The sequence below is a fragment of the Notothenia rossii genome (genome assembly GCF_949606895.1).
Source record: "Notothenia rossii genome assembly, chromosome: 5".
Lineage (NCBI taxonomy): Eukaryota > Metazoa > Chordata > Actinopteri > Perciformes > Nototheniidae > Notothenia > Notothenia rossii.
This window is the reverse complement of record NC_136903.1, coordinates 28,901,816-28,922,171: the sequence shown is the minus strand read 5'-3', so window position 1 is coordinate 28,922,171 and position 20,356 is coordinate 28,901,816. Positions and strand designations below refer to the sequence as shown.

The 20,356-nt window shown below is 41.2% G+C and overlaps 1 protein-coding gene and 1 long non-coding RNA gene across 5 annotated transcripts in view; both read left to right on the top strand.

The window, feature by feature from the left end:
- Nucleotides 1-20,356, top strand: part of LOC307038538 — a 295,724-nt gene that overhangs the window by 144,124 nt on the left and 131,244 nt on the right. The window lies entirely within an intron of this gene.
- siah1 (siah E3 ubiquitin protein ligase 1) overlaps nucleotides 1-20,356 on the top strand; it is a 33,781-nt gene that overhangs the window by 2,163 nt on the left and 11,262 nt on the right. For 2 of the 4 annotated variants that reach the window (XM_079681787.1, XM_079681788.1), the window contains exon 2: nucleotides 17,269-17,325. In XM_079681787.1, coding sequence (XP_079537913.1) covers nucleotides 17,316-17,325 — 10 coding nt within the window. In that variant the 5' untranslated portion in view covers nucleotides 17,269-17,315. Of the gene's footprint in view, nucleotides 1-12,078; nucleotides 13,078-17,268; nucleotides 17,326-20,356 lie in introns of those variants that run through there. The other 2 variants (XM_079681785.1, XM_079681786.1) reach the window with 2 other exon arrangements.

Here is a 20,356-nt window from a genome sequence, read left to right as displayed (position 1 = left end):
GCGATAAGCACTCTCCATCTTCCCTCGAATTATAATTTTTTTTGGACGCCCTCGGCTCGAGTTCGGGGCGTCCCAAGCTGAATAAGGGCGTCAAATGACGGCAAGACGCCCCCTTGGCGGAAACACTGATTGAGAGTCCTTTGGCATTCTGAAATGGTTGTTCTGTTTTATGGGGAAAGGAAGATTGTTAGCCAATACAAAACCAAAATATAACGAATATTGAAAGAAATGCTGTATGTAATTTTTTTTATATATGTGAACATTAATCCTGGGTTTAACTCTGTTTGACTCTCAACAGTGAGGATTAGCGACCATCAGTCTGCTCAGCAGCAGGGTGTCCCGTCCTTTGGATGAGTTACACCAAATATAGATTGAGTTTTCATCCATTTAAGCTCAAGGCTGGCCTGGGAGCTGGATGGCATTGATGTGGAGAGGGATGGTCACATTTGTTCCAACACATCTGTCCACAGCTTGTAAGGATTTGTATATCCATTTGACTATATCTGGTGCTGCAAGGTGGTATTTTCAATTTCTTACATTTATCCCAGTGGAGAAATCATCCCGGATTGAGTGTGTTTAACAACATTTACACCAAGAACCAGATGTAATTGTGGGAATAAATCCAGGTAAAATCCTTATCCCCAGACCCAAATGAAAACCTGCCTAATAGTGCTGTAGCAATGCGTCGACGATGTCGGCGACATATTTCCTCGTTGACGCATCGCTACACACACGTGGGTCACCCAAAACAACAACAAGCAGTTCGCAATCGCACTTTAAACACTATGGAGACTGAAACGGCTACCACCTCCTCCTCACAGGATTGCGCATGAAGCCCTGCAAAAAGCCCCCAAACAAAAACATCTCGCCCTAGGTCTTTCAAATTGAATTTATTGAAATCTCCAATATCAACGTAAGAGCTTGTTCGGGGGGTGCTAACACTTAACCATAAACTTTATCGTTTACTTTCTCCGTCTTTATATGTAGATATGACTTTTCTCCATTAATCTACGTCACGTTGTTTCCATAGCAACAACAACTTCCTGTCAACAGCGCTACCTCTCCTTCAAAATAAAAGCATATTCATAAATAGGAACAGCCCTAGTGTGTCGTGCAGCTTGAGTTCTGTGCACTTCGGTAGTGCTAACTATCTTATAGCTCTCCGTGCGGTTTGTTCGTGCTTGGTTGGTTAGTAGTTAATGTTAGCTACCTAGCTAGCGGCGCCAGCTGTGTGTTAGTTAACGGTTGTCAGCATTTAATGTTGGATGGAATGGTAGCTAGTTTACGTCTGCAGAACACCGCTATCTAGCCGCTACTAACCCGGAACGAACAAACTGCACAGAGAGCTAACTCATGTTGTGGTCGTTTACGAGTCAAACATAACATTAGACTAACGTTAGTCAGCTTGTAGTATCAATGTATGTCAACTAACGGAGCCAAGCAATGTCCAGGCCAGGGCTGCACGTAAGCTGGTGCGCAGTTGTCATGAATGAAGTAATGTTTTTTGGTATTTATTTGAGATACATTATGTTTTTTATAAATCAAACAACAGAAAAATAATCGTTAGATTAGTCGACTAATCGAGGAAATAATCGCCCGATTAATCGTTTTCAAAATAATCGTTTCCCCCCAGCACTACTGCCTAAAGATTGACTACAAAATACTAGTCAAACTTTTCCGATTGAATGTCTTGTAGACCCTTACACCATTTGTTTCATTATTATGACCCGCCAGGCCTCTACTGAGGTTTAAGTCGATGTGAATCAATCAGTTTGCTATTGCAGTCTTGATATGAGGTCTAATTATTTCAAAAGACCTGCATACACTCCTGAGGAAAAAATGATAGATTCTTGATTTTTGCTGAGAATGCTCTTATTGTGTGTTGGATGTCTTTAATGCAGCAGCCGAGATGAACTTGTTCTGACCCGAGGGTTTCCCGTGGCTTTTAGAGAGGCTCATTTGTTTGGTAATGTAACCACTGGGGAGGTTTTCATATGGATGATGTTGACAGATGTCAAGATGACAGGGATTTATGTCATGATAGGAAAGATGCATCCTGACCAAATCCCTATACTATACTATACTGTCAAACTAGGGCTATAAATCACAAGTTCAGCCCTGCGATCAATATTAGACAAGATCATATGCACATATAAGATAAATCTATATTAAACCTCACAGGGGAATTCAGGTGTCATAGCAGCAACATCAAAGGATAGGGCAGGAAAGAGTACACACATTCATAATAAGAAATGGAGGAATGTAACGGTATAAATGAAAATAAAATCACAATTAAGCTTAAACATTTATTCAGATGTCAATAATTATCAATATAATACATATATATGTATATAAATAATGTCTATCTGCAATTCTCCGTGTCCAGTAGGTTCAGTACATAGGATGAATTTACGCCTCAGTTAAATTCATATCAACTTGCATAAGCAACTTAAATATGATTTTACAGTTCTATTACCCTGCTCTTTGTGACTTTCTATTCTTTGAACAAACATGAAAAACCTGTTGTATGGGAATATCTGGACACATTAAAGGTCAGCCCACCTCATGTTAGCTTGGGCTGTTGTCGCTAAATTCAGGCCCCGGCCCTTTTATCAGCTGGTGAAAACAACAACAACAACAACAACAACAAGAGAGCGTAGATTAGGTCTTGCTATTTGCTGTTAGACGTTCTCTCTCAATCACACTTGGCAATTTGATGCGGCTTGCGCTGCTTATTAACAGTGATAGGAACCAGATTGAAAAATGGTTAACACCCTATGTAAAATGTTATAAAGGAAAGGCTTGCTTTTTATTTGTTTAATTGGAGGAAAAAGTAATTTAGCTCAGTTGTAAGTGGCACAAACTCAGCAACTGTTTTGGGGTTGTAACTTTAGCAAAGACTGTGGTTTGATGCATCAATGTTGTCCCTCTTTTCAAATATAAATCAAAAAAAGAATCCAATCATCAGAATCCAAATCAGAATTAATAATTCAACCATTTGAATTCATTTAAAAATGAATAATACTTTGACTGTTGAATTGCAAAACTGCTCACATCTAGCAACATATGCCAATCCCTTTGTGTTTATTGTTGTAATCAGCAGCTAACCGCTTCAACACGTGTATTTCGGTATATTCACGGCATTCATTTTGTTATTGTACAGTATTGTTTTTTTATAGTTATTTGTTAATGTATACAACCCAATTTGTGTTCTTTGAAATTGAAAAGGATATCACATTGTGTTACTTTTGTTGCAGTTGTATATGTGTTAAGTGTAATTTGGCTTGGCCTCCTGTTTATGGACATGCTTTTATTTTGAAGGAGTTAGCGCAGTTGACAGGAAGTTGTTGTTGCTATGGAAACAATGTGACGGAGATTAACAGAGAAAAGTAATACTAATATCTACATATAAAGATAGACCCTCCAGAAAAACGCGGGCAAAAATCCTTGATTATGCGATTAAAAATGCAGGGTTTTTATGTGATTTTATGCAGTGAAGTTGCGAAATATGCGGAAAGTTGCGAAAAATAATAGATTTTTTTTAAAAATATTGTCCGGTCTTATTTATTGTCTCTCACACACAACCTGCCACTAACGTTAAACCCCTTTCCTATTCAATCAAACACATTCAATGTTTATTTATTGTAAAAGCAATGGGGCTATTTTAATCACTCTCTCTCTCTCTCACACACACACACACACACACACACACACACACACACACACACACACACACACACACACACACACACACACACACACACACACACACACACACACACACACACACACTTTTCCGCCTCATGCTATTTTCATTTACTCGTTCGTTATCTGACCAGCTTCAATCTTGTAGGCTACTCACTTCGTTTCTTGTAGGCCTCGAAAGGGTTTTGGAGGTTGATGCCTCGGTGAACGTGAGTTGTTTGGCTTTCTTGTCCGCAACAGCAGAAAGCATTTTCGAATGAATCAAAGTGGGTCTTCACCGTCGACTTTCTCTAAGACGTATGCTCCAACACACAGTTGCACGGGGTGCAGAATAGTTTCCCCCCACTTTCGTGAAAGACATCGGGCTACTGCTTTGCCCGGTCTTTAGCAGAAATGTTCGTCGTGTGAGTTCCACACGTTCACTCTACGGTGTTGTTTACCTTCTGTGATGCGTGAGCTGATGACGTCACGTCATCATCATCACTACTTCACGTCAAGATGAGTTAACTTTTTTTTCCCTCAACTTTGTGTGGAAAAATGCGGGGATTATGCGGCCTTTTGATAAATATGCGGCCTTTAAAAAAATCGGCGCCATTTTGCTGATTATGCGGTAAATTCTGCGATCGCAGGATCGCGTTTATGGTTAAGTCTTAGCACCCCCCGAAGAGCCACAAGCTCTTACGTTGATATTGGAGATTTCAATAAATTCAATTTGACAAAAAAACGGGAACAAAACGAATAACGAAATTGAAACCCAAGTAGTACTCCACCGAACGAATATTCGGGTACAGCCCTACTGTGTTTTAAGTGTTTACCTCTGTGTGGCTGATTTAATTTACATTAGGAGTTTTGCTGGAACGATGATGCAATCGCCAAGTGTGCAGGCAGTTGAGGTTGCAGTGGAACTAATGGCACACTGAATGAACCCAGGGTGTTAACAGTACTTGCCTTGGTGCCCTTTTATCTCAGTGCCATAGAGAAGAAATTGAGGCTGGTTATGTGATGACTAACTAGCTGATTAACTTGGTGTTTGCTTCAAATGTTCTTCAAAACAGTGTTCATTTAAAGAGCATAGAAAAACGACAACAATGGGACTGGCTAATTTCTTCCCATGTACCTTGTTTTGAACATGGGTCCTTTTGCACAGGGCATCTCCATTTTGACTTGAATGGGTATCGTGACTTGTATTCTTCAGCATGCCAGGTTTTTCTATAAAGGTTTTTTTCCACTTCTTGTTCTTTGCATTGAATCCAAAAGTGTGTGCATACCCAGTGTCACATAACAGAGGGGATTGTCTATACAGACCGCGTGTTATGTCAAATCTTTGTTCTAAGCCTTTTCATGATATGAAGGGGTTGTCTCAATATTTAATTAGGTATACGTGTAACCAGTGTTTCCCATACATTGATTCATTTGTGGCGGGCCACCACAATAAAATATCGTCCGCCACAAATAGACATCTTCTCTTTTTTTTGTGGTCTAATAGATAGTGAGGTGGGCTGATGATCGTAAGGTTGCGAGTTCAAATCCCACCTGGAACACCACCACTAGTGTGCGCTTGAGTAAGGCACTTATCCCTCGGTTACTCCAGGGAGAATGTCCCTGTAATTGGTCATTGTAAGTCGCTTTCGAATGAGGCGTCTGCTAAATGCCTGAATTGTAAATTATATTTTTGGGAGAATAAACCCCACAGATCCTCAACTCCGGTGTGTCTCACTCATTAACGCAACACAGAGCAACAAGAACGTTGTCTACAGTAGCCATGAACTCGCGTGTATTTTCTTATTTGAGGGGGGAGTGGATGCTTGGGCCACCCGAATAGGTTAAGAGGCCTTTGGCTTTTCTTCCCGTGGGGTTGCGGTGCCCCCACAAATAGAATTTAAAATGATGTGGGAAACACTGGTAACTTATTGTTTTGTTGACCTTGAGTTCGGTAAATCAAATATACTCTCGGTGTCTAAATTACGGCATGTAATGTGCGTGCATGTGTCTATAACCTAGCTCGTAAGCAGACATTTGATTTTCGGCAGCACATGTCCAGCGAATAATGCTCAGAGAGAGAGAGAGAGAGAGAGAGACAAAAAAAAAAAAACACTAATGCCAAAGGGAGTCCCTGCTTGCTTAACTGCTCACCGTATTTCTCTCACGCATGATGCACATCTTTTTCTGCTTGTTTAAACACAAACTGTGTTTGTGGATCTGAATGTTGCCCCTGCCCTTGATATCCCAGCTCTGTGTGGCTTCTCCATGGTAACAAGCTGCTAAGCTTCACTGTTACTCACTGGAAAACACTCTGTGGAAAACTTGTGACTGCCAAGGCAAAAAACGAGGTACAACATTACCCTCTAACTTGAGGATATGCTGTGTTTCATTCAGGGATGCATTTGGAGACAGTACTGGTTTGTGCTCGACAAATACAAAAAAATACTACTCCAGCACTCATGGCTAACAAAATGTCCTTAGTTTGAATACATGGTGTGGTTCTCTGACTAAGTGCAAAAAGTGCTTCAGTCAAAAACAAGTCTGATCTTTTTAATGCATCTTATCTTTTCTTAGCTTAACACAACATCACTTTCTAAACAAACTGTAAGACCCTATTGCAAAAGCATTGCAACTACACCTAAGCCTAAACAAGCCTGAAGCCAAGAAAGCGTGGGCAACACTTTCCACTTCCCGATGCACTGTCTTCTGAGTGGTTTCCTCTGTAACCTTATCTAGCTCTGAGCCAGACAGAGGGACTACCTCTCATTAAAAGTGAACAGGCTCCTAAATGTTAAATGTAAAACGTCCATTGTCTCTTTCACACGCGTATTAAACACTAATATTGACAATCTAGTTATTTTAACAAATTGGAGACCTGTGAAAATAATACATTTTCTTCATGCCTTGTTGTGTTTATCTTACATCCAAATGTAACAGGGGCAAAGATTTTGAATGGACTTCACATTGTCCTCCCCCCACTGACCTATATCCCAGGGGTCATTCTGTATGCTAATGATACATTCACCTCAGTCAGCTGCAAGATGTAATCGGCACTGATGAACCAATGACATCTCATCTAGTGTGATTATTGCCCCTTTCACACCAACGCGTTTTCAGCGCCGGCTCGGAGCTAGAGCCTGAAAAGTACAGTTTTTTCCTGTTCACACCGAAGCGGCGCCGCCTCTTGGCTCCGGAATCCGGTTCACTTCCAGCTCCAAAAAATTGTCGGTCTAGAAGAAAGGGCTTCGGAGCTAAGAGGCGGCGTCACTTACGTCGAGGCGTGCAGGAAACTAAACCCACCTCCCCTGAACATGGGTCGACTGAAGAGTCTCGTCATGCCTGCCTACTAGCAGTCACGGTGAGCAAAGTGACTAGAAGGCAGCCACACACTTATAAAAAAAAACACACTTTATAAAGTCAGGCAACACTAACCAGGCTTCGTGTGATTCTGTTTATTTGTACCTTACTTTGACCATCCGTTCACTGTTATTGATCATTGTGGAGAGCAGGCAGACGTTTTGTTTTTTATCATAGCAGCTATCGGATGGAATCCATAAATGGGCTGCACAGGTTGAAAAGTATAAGGTTGGAGAAGTCGTTATTTAATTTAATCTGGCTTTGCTTTAAAAGCAACACGATCATCGACCCAACGCAGTCCCCTGTTGTTGTTGTTGTTGTGAGTGCCCTTGGGGAGCAAATCAGCGATGTAAACGGTGACGTCATGACGCAGCAGCGGCAGCACCAGTCGGGCGTTGAGTGGTGTGAACAAAGCGGGGGCAGAAAAGGGAAACCGGAGCTGAACCAGAAAAGCTCTAGCTCGGAGCTAGAAAGGGAAAAGCGCTGGTGTGAAAGCCGCAAATGAGATCTTTCAAAGCATTGTTAAATGGTGCATGTTGGGCAGGTCACGTGATATTTCTCTAATTGCCATTGAAGACTTAATGTAATCTGAGCATGTACTAATTAACAGACTACAGTAAAAGAACTGTTTCTGCTTCAGATCACATTAAATGAGTACAAGCCAGACTTCTTTTGAGGGTAACAGCAGCAGTCATTTCATATGGAAATGTGGGCTCGACTTTTATAACATCCCTGCCAAGGCGACTTTTCTTCACATCTAGAACTCGCATATCTTGTTTTCCTCTTTCTTCTGTATTTTCAGTTCAGTAAGGCTTTATTGGCATGACAAATGTCAAGTTTAAAATGTAAATAATATCTCCAGCTCTTCCCTCTCCTACTCTTCTTTCTCTTTGTTAACCCCTGGCTGTAGGTGATGAAGTGTTAGTGTCTGGTGATGAACTGTTGCTTGGTCCAGATGGCTCATTGTTCTATCTGCTGCCCTGCCCCTTTAGTGTGTGTGTGTGTGTGTGTGTGTGTGTGTGTGTGTGTGTGTGTGTGTGTGTGTGTGTGTGTGTGTGTGTGTGTGTGTGTGTGTGTGTGTGTGTGTGTGTGTGTGTGTGTGTGTGTGTGTGTGTGTGTGTGTGTGTGTGTGTGTGTGTGTGTGTGTGTGTGTGTGTGTGTGTGGTGAACAGATGTAGTGTAACGATAGGGAAGAGAATACAGCAGAGGGGGAGCAGCAGTGTGCCTCCTGTCTTCTTTTAAAGCTGCACACGTCTAAAGAAGATTTTACACTAGTAGTTTGTCCTAAATTAAAGAGAGGTTTCTCATTCATTCAATCATTCAGATTGGGTTAATCCAGTTTGAATGGATATCGCATTCCACAACAAAAATCAGGTTCCTCTGTAAGAAGACATGAACATAATAAGCTATTGTTTTCATTTTTGGGAATTAAATGAAAAGCGTAGATATAGCAACATAATATTTGACTAGTTGTTTGAGCGCCTTTGCACAGCAATTGAACAATTAGTTAATTAATTTAGTTATAGAACACTGAACATTGTTCATCAATCCTAGTCTTGACATTGCACCAGATAGATTCATTTTACTTTAGAAATGTAGCCCACAACATTTAGGGGGAACTCTTCTGTATTTCCCTAACATTACAATATACATCACAGAAAATAAATGTTACAATAAAATAGGGATGCTCCAATCGATATCGGCCGCCGATCGATCGATATCGGCCGATACTCACTCTCTACCGATCGATCGGTGCTCTCTAAAAATGCCGATCGCGAGAGCCGATCACATGACTTAAAATACATGAGACTTTTCTCTATGCGCGGCAAAACAAGCTTGCCAAAATGGCTTCACCAGTCTGGCAGTATTTTAAGGTACCTGAAAATGACAATAAAATAGCGGTATGCTACGTGTGTGAAGCAGAAATCCTGCACCTCCACTAGTGCTGTCCTGAATACCATTTTTTCGGGCTCTGGATATTCGGTAGTAATCAGCAGCGATTATTGCAGTTTATTCACTGCATTCATTTTGTTATTCTACAGTATTGTTATTTGTTAATTAGGGATGCACGATATTGGTTTTTTGAAACCGATACCGATAACTTCCTGCTTCTCAAGACCGATACCGATAACCGATAATAATATAATATATATATATATATATATTAAATGTACCTGTAGTTTTTTTCTCGTTTTAGCCCTGGGGTCGTCTCTCGCAAACTTCTTGCCTTTTTCAAAAGCCTCGTCGATAGGTAAAAGCCCCGGTGCCTTTGCAGCTGGCTTTGGATTTGCCGCTAGTTTAGCAGCGCAGTCGTCTTCGTTCGCTTTTAACACACCATCGTAGCGATGGCGATGTTTCAGGTGACTAATCAGGTTGGAAGTATTATAGCTCGTTGCCTTTTTCCCTCCTCGTGGAACTTCTGCATTGCATTTGTTAATACAAATAGCAAGCAAACTATCTAACTCTGAAACTTTGAAATAGTCCCATACTACCGACGACATGTTTGTTTACTGTCCTGGCTTCACGGCCACACACCATTTACCTCAAAGCCAGGCATGAGTTAGGGAGCGCTGGATTTGTGAAAAACTCCCCTCTTCCTAAACCACTAATACCACAGTACTGGCAAAACGGGAGGAGCCGAGTGAAAAACAAGCTCCCCTCATCCCAATCCACCCACACCGCAGTATTTTTTGCTTTTTTTTTTTACCCAAAACATATATTGTATATTATCGGGGCTATTAATACTTTTAGCGGGTTTATCGGGATGACGTCATAATTCCTAATATCGGACCGATAATTAGCGGGCCGATAATTATCGTGCACCACTATTGTTAATGTAATTAGCCCAATTTGTGTTCTTTGAAATTGAAAAGGATATTGCATTGTGTTTGTTACTTTCATTGCAGTTGTATATGTCTTAGTGTAATTTGGCTTCCTTTTTGTATGGACATGCTTTTATTTTGATGGAGAGTAAGCGCTGTTGACAGGAAGTTGTTGCTATGGAAACAACGTGACGGAGATGAACAGATAAATAGTTATATCTACATATAAAGACGGAAAAAGTAAACGATAACGTGTATGGTTAAGTGTTGGCACCCCCCAAAGAGGCACAAGCTCTTATGTTGATATTGGAGTTTTCAATAAATTCAATTTGGCCAAAAAAAATGAATATCCGAATAACGAAATTGAAACTTGAATAGTACTCCAACGAACGAATATTCGGATATTCGGGTACAGCCCTAAGCTCCACCCGCTGTGACGGAATGGTGAGCGGAGCAAAACACACACTAAGAGTTAGACCTAACTAGGGTTGCAAAATTCCGGGAATTTTCAAAGATGGACATTTTCCATGGGAATGAACGGGAATTTATGGGAATAAACTGGGAATTTTCTAAATTGAAGGTTGGCTCTTCATAGGGAACTTAAATATAGTTGGGGAAAGTATATTTTAGCATAATCCTGACAAAAAAAAAAAGATGCCATTCAAGTACACTTGAATATCCATGCCATTCCTCAATCACATCTACATAGCACACTGCTTACTGCATGACTATTGAGACCACACCCCATACAGGCACTGTGCATTCCTCCATCACATGCACAGATGATTTCTAGAAGACTGGATCACACTTTTGAGCCCAAAGCACAAGACAAATAAAGCCACACATTTGAGCCTGTGGACTACACAAAGTGAAGTTTTGATGATATTATGGGGTAATATATTTATTTAATTTTTCAAATATCCCAAAACACATAGTTTTTCTAGAACAGATTACAAATCGCCTGATCGGTATCGGCCGATACTGATTCCGGGGATCGGCCTCAAAATTGGCGATCGGAGCATCCCTACAATATAAGTTTATTCCCAATATCATGTAGCCATTTTAGTTCATATGATCCAAGGGCTGCAAGATGAATTATTAAGATTGCCGTCTTGATTTAGGCATGTTGCAATATTAGAAGAGATGCTTGTATAGAATACATGTTCACAATTTGTCCCTAAACATACAAATCCAATGTCTAACTCTTCCTGAACCTTCGCACCAAGCTATATGTGAGGTCATCCCTGTGTTCTTCTCCTTTTCTTAGCACCTTGGTAACTGTTTGTTGTTATTGTCTGTTCTAGGAACTTGACTTGACTCATTATTTTTGACATTAAGTACGAAACAGTCCATATGCCCAACCCCTCTGAGCAGTTATTAAAGGCCCTTTCCATCACATTCAGTCCACTTGTTGTAGCAGTATGGTTGTCATGTTATACTATAGTATTCAAGTTGGTGTGTGTGTGTGTGTCACACACACACACACACACACACACACACACACACACACACACACACACACACACACACACACACACACACACACACACACACACACTCTGTGTGGAAGTAACAACTTACTATTTTATCATGAGTGACGCTGATCTTAGACAAATATCACATTGTTTGAACTGCACGTGCAAATGTATAATTTTGCAAAAGCCTGAACTCGGTTGTAAAACACACTCACAAGATGGAATGCAAAGAAAAGGCAGAGAGAAAGTGAGGTATGGTGTCAACGAGGGCAGCTGCTGGTGCAGCCTCCAGCCAGACGAGGCTGAAATCTGAGACCTGCAGAACCACAGCATCGAGCGGAGGGAAGGAAGGAAGGAGGGAGGGAGGGGGGGGGGCAGAGAGAAAAGAACACAAGGGAGAGAATGTCCGACAGGGAGAAAGAAGGCAACATATGCAGGCTCTAGGCAGAGCGAGAGAGACTAGGAGCAGAGAGGAAAATGGAGAGTTACTGACATGTAAGATAAAGTGTAGCGGGGCAGAAACAATTCTTAAAAAACCGATCGAAAGTCTGTTTGAAAGAGAAATGATGTGTCTTGGACAAGAAGAAGTTATGTGTTAGGTTAGGAAGCCGCCAAGAGAAAGGAGAGAGAGGGGGGGGGGGAGGGGAGGGGGGGGGGGGAGTGTGTGTGTGAGCATGCTCTGTTTGGACTGACATTGGATGCTGGCTTAGCTGCTCTCTGTCTTGCACAGAAACACACCCAGCAGCAGTGACACCTACCACACTCCAGGGGACAGAAAGGACATGGCCTGAATAAAAGAACACGGCAGAAAAAAGTCAGAGGGAGAGTTACTTTGTTAGGGACTTTCCCTCCTTTTCTTCTCTCGTGAGCTCAACCCTCTTCCACCGGGAAAGCAAGAGAGAGCAGGGTTTGTTTTTCCACTCAAAAGGATTATTCTTCCAGCAGCTCCTTTTACAACATCAAATATTGTTTTTTCACAGAAACCAAGCCTTCCTTCTCCGTGGGAATTGTGCTTTTGTGCGGTCTGGAAAATGGTTTTGGAAGAGGACATGTCTTGTTAGAGCCGCGGTGGTGCAACGCAATACAATCCCTGAAGAGCAACAAAGGTGGAACTTTGTGAAAGGAGTGTTCGGAGACGCTCTATGGTGTTTTGGCTAAACCCTCATGTTTCCTTTAGTTCCTAGTGGCGGAATGGGAGGAGCCAGGGAGTGGCAGACTGACCACACACTGACAGACTGTTGACTAAATTTGCAAGGTTTCAGTTTAACAAGAAGCAAATCAGTGAGTCTGCAGCAAAAGCTACGAGAAACCCACTTTGGCTTTTCCTTCTTAATTTGGCTCCCAGTTTGTCCTGAAAAGCCGGTCTAGTGGATTCCTGTTTTTTTCTCTCTAGGTAGTCAAGTTCACCATTTGCCCTTGTCTGGACACAGCCCTCGTTCTTTCATCACAGCTCTCCCTGGATCCTCATGAGCGCATGCTTCATAAACGTTGGACTAGAAGGGAGAAATGTGATCCTCTGTGTTGTGGTGTGTTTTGGGATGCTACGGCAACAGTGCTGTTTCCATGGAAAAGGCCAGAGAAATATGGAGTCGAGGGGCTGCGTGAGCGCTCTACCCCTATGTCTCTGGTCCAAGTGAAATCAAAGCCAGCTAGCGTAGCCCTGCAAGCTCCGCCCTGGAATTCCTTGTTCAGACTCTTCTCATGTGTAGCCACAAGGAGCGTGCACAGGACTAAAGGTGAATGAGCTTTTCAAAAGATAATAATCACATGAAAGGCCTACTCGCTTCTGGAAACATTTGCACCTTTTCTCCTCATTAGCCCAATGTGTTACATGTAGCTGTCCTTGTAGCCTCGAAGCTGGAGCCAAAGTGTTGTAAGACGTCGTAAATTCCTCTGCTCAGCCCGGCTTTATCAGGTCCATATATTGACACGGTGTCTTCAGGCAGCAGTTTTGAAAGAATGTATGTAACATCGCGTGTCTTGCTGAGTACAGAAGAGTTTTGAATGAGTCTGCCATTTGTGTTAATGGTAAATTATATTTAGTGGTGTGTATGAACACTGTACAATGTGTGTGTGAGGGAGAAAAGAGGGGGTTTTGAGTTGAGAACAGAGAAAGGCATGTTTGTGTTGAAGCCCGGCTTGTTTTCTGCTCGTGCTCCGTTTATCTGCCTCCTGTCTCTTTATCTCATCTTCTTCCATATCCTCTTAACTGTAGCTTTATCTCCCCCGGATTCATCCTTCCTTGTTTATTTTCCTTTCTATTATATTCTCACCTTTCTCTGCTTCTTTGTCAAGTCAGCAGTCTTAGTATCTATGAATATTTACCTCTTCCATTTTTCCTCTGTCTGTTGTGCTGGTAACAGTCTTTTTATAGCGTGTGAATGTTTATGTTTTTTGTCTCGGGGCAAGTTGGCGCTCGCTGCCGATTGACTTAAAGTAAACCTTAAAGCATTTTGGATTAGTGCTTTGTTTAGATGAAGTAGAGTCAGACCTTGCCCTACACTCTCCCTGGGGGTCTGTCTGCTGTGAAAGACAAAACCACAAGCGCTTTGAAATAAGTGAGATTCCCTTTTCTGAAATAGTGAAGCTTTGTGGAAAGAAGGATCTTTGTTAATGTTTCATAAGCGGAAATGTAGATGCATAAAAAGCTTCCGGAAGGATGCTTTAATGTGTGCTGATCCATTAGCCCGGCTCTGTTTACATGCACTTTATAATCTGATTTTGCAATTACGATGTTTATGTGGGTTTACACACAATGCATTCACATGAGTTTATCTGATGCTCAGTGGAAACCTTTTGTAATAGCACATCTGTATTTTCCTTGACAGTGTTTGTCTGTTGAGCTGCAGTGGAGTATAGTAACCAAAAAAAGTACCGTATGTATTAGGAAAACTAACTTTGGATTCTTCACTGTCGGGTAGGGCTGTACCCGAATATTCGTTCGTTGGAGTACTATTCGGGTTTCAATTTCATTATCCGTATTTTTTGGATTGAATTTATTGAAATCTCCAATATCAACGTAAGAGCTTGTGCCTCTTTGGGGGGTGCTAACACTTAACCATAAACTTTATAGTTTACTTTCTCTGTCTTTATGTGTAGTAGGGGTGTAATGGTTCTCAAACATTTCGGTTCAGTACGTACCTCGGTTTTTAGGTCACGGTTCGGTACGTTTTCGATACAGCAGAAAAGATTATCACAACATAATAAAAAAAAAAGATTATTATTATTAAACTGTGAATATTCACTCAAATACAAAATATAATAAAATAAACATTAAGGTGCAGCATTTCAATGAACTGAAATAATCTGTATTTGAACTGTACTGTACTAGTACCTAAGCAGCCAGTTTGACATTATGACTTGCTTGTCATTGTATTTTCATGTTTTTGTTAAAGAAAAATTAACTTGTCCACATTGCTTGCCGAAAGGGCAGATCTGCTGGCACTAACAATGTCTCCTGCTGTGGAGAACACCCTCTCGCTAGGGACAGAGGTAGCAGATACAGCCAGGTAGCGCTTTGCTAACATGGCAACATAAGGATATTTGGCGTTTGTAATAGCTTTGGAGTGGTGGAGGTTTAAATGCTAGTGGGAGTTGGGTTTGCACTTCAGTCTTTTTTCTTTTGGTGCCGATGATATTCATGTTCGGGTGATGCATTTTCAAATGAGTGTGCAAGTTTGATGTATTGCCAGCCGCGTAACCAGTTTTAGTTGAACAATGCCGACAAACAGCTTTGGTTCGGTCCACCTGTCTTTGTCCGTCATCCTTGTACGTAACTGCGGAACCAAAATGTTCCCAAACCGGAGACTTCAATGATGCTGGAGGATTTTCGAGCTCAACTTTATCTGCGTTCGCCATTTCGACAGTTCCTCAAATTACTGACTACATTTGAACGCATCCCTGTGACCAGCTCTCATAGTATGCCTCTCGTCCAATGAAATGACTTGCTCGCTCTGACGCGTTGAACCCAATGTGAGCAAATTACTCTGAATGCTGCGACGCAGCACCTGAGATTACTTCCAAGAAGTTGTTCACGTTCTCAATTTCTTACCTTTAACGTTATATTTGTTCGGTACACACGTGTACCGAACCGAAGGGCCCGTACCGAATAATTTCGGTATGGGCACGTATACCGTTACACCCCTAATGTGTAGATATGACTTTTCTCCGTCACGTTGTTTCCATAGCAACAACAACTTCCTGTCAACAGCGCTAACTCTCCTTCAAAATAAAAGCATGTCCATAAAAAATAGGAAGCCAAGCCAAATTACACTTAAGACATATACAACTGCAACGAAAGCAACAAACACAATGCAATATCATTTTCAATTTCAAAGAACACAAATTGGGTTGTATACATGAACAAATAACTATAAAACAACAATACTTTAGAATAACAAAATGAATGCCGTGAATAAACCGAAATACACGTGTTGAAGCGGTTCGCTGCTGATTACTACGATTATCCAAAGTTAATGTAAACTTGAATAATGTACTTCATTTGAATGTAATAATTATGTTGGTTGTTGGTTGTGGAAGCGCCAGTGAATGAGCCCCATTAACTGAGTTTTAAACATCACTTTAAATGGAAGACCCCCATAGGCCCCGCCCACTCGGATCGGCGATCGAGATCGGCCGATACTGATCGGCCCCAAAATGGGCAATCGGAGCATCCCGGAGGGATTAACTCTCAAATAGCATTCAATTGAATTTCTGCTAGCGCGATGTGAGAGAAATGCTCCGATGTGTGAACATTGTAGTCCTCAAACTTCTGTTGATATTGGCTTAAGTGTAGATATAGCCTCTGCAAAGCTTATCCCCTTAAAAACACATCCTACTTTATAGTGCAGCTTGAACCACAGGAAGTCTTCCTAGCCCAGATTTCTGATAACGGATGAAACAATAGAAAATCACTTGGTTTCGGTCTCTTGGCATGTGTTAGCAAGCAGTTTGTTTGCCTTGTGTGGCGCATAATGCTGTTATTCATCTGTTGAAGCTGGACTTCTTCTCTTGAAAGTGTACACACATTGACATTCATTTTGGATTAATTACTTGGCTGAATTACCACATTTGAATGTACCGTTATTTTGTTTCCACTTCAAAAGTGACCTCTGGTTTTTTTAGAGTTCTGTCAAAAGTAAGCGTTTTTTCACATAATAATAATAAAGGGGTTTGTTTGTTTCAGTTGAGAAGATTTTCTCTGTAGCAAGTTGACTTTACTATGTTGTGGTTTTATTGGCTGCAAAAGAGAAGACATTGCTTTTTGAATGCCAAATGCACATAATACTGTCTCCATGACAATATCTGCTTGGTGTAATGGCAGCTATTTGTTAAAAAGGGACAGTTTGAAAGTATCAACTAAATGTGTTTGTGAAAAGAGTCCAGCAGCTGTTCACTCGCATCTGGAAAGTAATGCATCAGCATATTAGGATCATAAGTCCATAATTAGGGGACAGACACTTTTAACTTCTGTATAAAGCTTATCTGCTTTATGAAATATGAATAAACCAGTGTGGAGCCAACAGACGGCAAAGTAGGAATCAATGATTTTCAGTAGTCTAGTTTAATGTACATTGCATTAGAAGTGCAGCACTGTAAGTGGCTTAAATGGCTGGAAGGAGAGTTGCTGAGAAGTGCAGAATACAGGCAGTGCCTTTCCTCCTCTGATGGCCTGATGGCACAGCAAAGATGGAACCCATAAACATGAGACTGTCATGGTGTAAATAAGATCTGCTTCATGTGATATTCTGTCAGAAATGACAGAGCCAGGCCTTCAGCCTGTGGTAAACATCTGTGACCTCATGCTTGTTGTAAACGTATGGTAGTGGAGTAATTGTTTGGCATCATTTCCAGACAGTATTTTTTTAACTTTTATCCTCTAAATCATGTTTGTTTACCCTCTGTTTTTCCCTCCTCTCTCTTTTCAGAGGTCCCCACATTTCAAGAGAAGACGACCGCCTTATTTGGAAATCTTATGGACGAAGGTTGGTATTTGTTTCGGTTTGGGTTTTTTCTGTAGGTCTCTTTGTCCTACACAAGAAGCTTTCCGAGTATCCCCCAAAAGTCTAAAAAGGCATTTTTCACCAATCATTAAAAAATGTTGGCCTTACTTGGCAGTGTTTCCCCTACCATTATCTTGGCGGGGCGCTGCGCCCTGCCAACGGAGCCCCGCGCCCTGACTGAAATTCAAGTTTTTTTATTTTTATTATTAGTTTTTTTTAATTATTATTATTATTTAAAAAAATATATATATATACATATAGCACCAAATTGCAACTGAAGTAATCTATCTACGGTCACGTTTCACATTGAACATGTGCTCTTTTATTAAATAAACTAAACGCCTATGTTATTTATCCAATGTGCATGTTTCTGTGTCCACTGCCTTGCGTATTCATATTCTCCCTCTGCTCTGTTTCCGAAGGGCGGGGCTCCCCCCCCCCCCCACACACACATGCACACACTCACAATCAGAGACAAGAGCTGAGGAAAGGAGGAGAACAACAGCTCTGCTGTTTGTGTCCCCCCCAGTTTCAAATTTGTTTTTTCTTATCTTTTAACCGCAAGCCGTTATCGTCACGAGAGAAGGACACAAACAGCCTGCCCAGGTGGACGCGCGCGAACGCGACAATGAACGTAGCGTGCGCATTCTAAAAATAGCTCACAGATGGTGAGCAGGTACCGCGGTTTTGAACTACAGTATTGAATTTGACAGAAAACCACAATGAAACGCCAGCAGAAGAATAGTCTAATGAGTTAGGTGAAAAAAAAGACAGGAGATGTGAGTTGGTTTATTCAGTAAATTAGCTCAGGATAATTGGATGTTCTGTCTACACCTGTTGATGTGAGGCTAATGCAGGATTGCATTGCATTGCTAGCTTGATGCTATGGGCATTTAGCGGCAGTGACTCAACAAATTGCCACTTAAAATGTATCGTCAGCAATGTATGACAAGCAGACTGCTTGTTTTAATGTTAGAATCACACCGATAGCTCAATATGATCATAACAAGATTGCTTTCATATCAGAGATCAGATGAGGTGGAGCTGCCTCCAACAATAGAGGATGAGGCAGAGAGAAGCAGCAGCAGCACAGGGTTGCAGCAGGTATGTTATATGCTGTAGTCAGATGATTTAAATGTATCATTGAAAGGAAGAAGTGTAGGCTACATGATAAGAAGGAAATACAGTTTGAATTAAAGTAATAAAGTACAGTGTAACACTGTACTTTATTACTTTTTATGTACAAATATTTCGTTACTGTACGATATCAATAACAATAATCCACAGCTCCTCTCTCTGCTCCAGAGGATAAAAAATGTTCGGGGTACCCGAGCAGCACCCTGCCAAGGCAGTAAACCTAGGGGAAACACTGCTTGGTATTGTGATCAACAATGTTGTGAATTATTCTTTCAAAAGCCTGCCTAAAGCTATAGGAACCTGGTTTTATTACAGTGGGATTTTTTTTCAACCAGATTTCAAGTTTGTTCCTTTCGACCAAGATATAGCACCATTTACTTTTTCTAACACATAGATGTTTATCTCTTCTAATACCTCTTTTAGTTTCAAGGCTTTTATTGTCATTCGTACATAGCTACAGTGTAGTTATGTCGATGAACATGTTAGGTCACAGGCTCCTCCTACGGTGCAACACAATAAAACAGATCAAATAGTGCAAGTTTGCCTTTATGTAAAGAAATGCTGTAATAACACACTTTTAAACCCAAAATAGTTGTTACTTTCCCTTTTTACCATGATGTTGCACTCTGAATACAGGACTTTGTGCCCAGTCATTGTTTGTGTCTGCTCTTCTTTCTGTCATCCTCCTTCCCCCTCGACACAAAGCAGTTGTGCTGTCTGCGCTCCCTCTATCTGGTTAGCTGACTCACTCTTTCTGTCTCCTCTGAGAGAATAGGGGGGGTGAAAACATGAGCTCACACACCTTTTTGTTGTGCCTTTTTTCTTGAATGTGTAATGTTGTTACAAAGGCTCTCTGGAGAGGTATTATCCCTAATGAGCTGCTGGTTCTCGTAACTGTAAATCCAGCCTGTAAAAGCCTTTGCAAGCCACCTGCTTACAACAAAAGGGCGGTGAGGCTTGCTTGTATGTACTTTTTTTTGTCTTTATCTTGGCAGTGTCACTTCCTACCCCCAATGTGCCAACTGAACCAGTGCTATTATGTTTATCCCCCCTACTGACTCTCTTTAGCTGGGCTTGTTGCTATTTGTTGTAGCCTCACGTGCTGTTGGCTAACAAAGATGGGCGAGATTTGTATCTAAATTAACTTTCTTAGTTAACTAAGAAAACAATCCATCATGTCCTTTTCAAAGTGGATGAAACATGTTTTAATGTTCTTGCCATTACACCAGGGGTGGGGAACCTCCGGCCTCCGGGCCGTATACGGCCCGCGAGACAATTTGGTACGGCCCTCGAGATAATTTATAAGAACACGCAAAAAAGAAAAACATTTGAGAAATCTAGACCGCAAAAAAATTAAACGAGAGTGCCTGTTTTTCCTAGCCAAGGTCAGGGTCCTTGAACACAACACGAGCCTAACGTGTCATCACGTGGTATTATGTCTCGTTTGATAGGGGTGCAGTTCTGACAGAGAGCACCAGATCGCCACTCTGGCAATTCATTAATTGCAGTACCCATAAGGAGCTGTACACATGCCGCAGTTTTTGCGTGTCTTGTGTCTTTAGTTGAAAGCCCAGTGGCGATCTGTTCATCTGTCATACTGATCAATAACTTTGTTGTTATTAGCCTCTGGTTAGCTAGCTATGCAAACAAATATAAGAAGCTTTTTCTACAACCAGTGAGGTAAAGGCACGTCTTTATATGATCATTATAGTTATAAAAAAATAAGAGAATAAAGTAAACAGGTATAAAATACTATATGACAGTAAAAAAAGTTGTTATTAATAAACAAGAATACAGTTTGAAAAAGGAGCGAATTGTAAGATATCCATATAGAAAAATAAATCTGCTTACAGTTCTGTTTCATATGGGTGTTGAG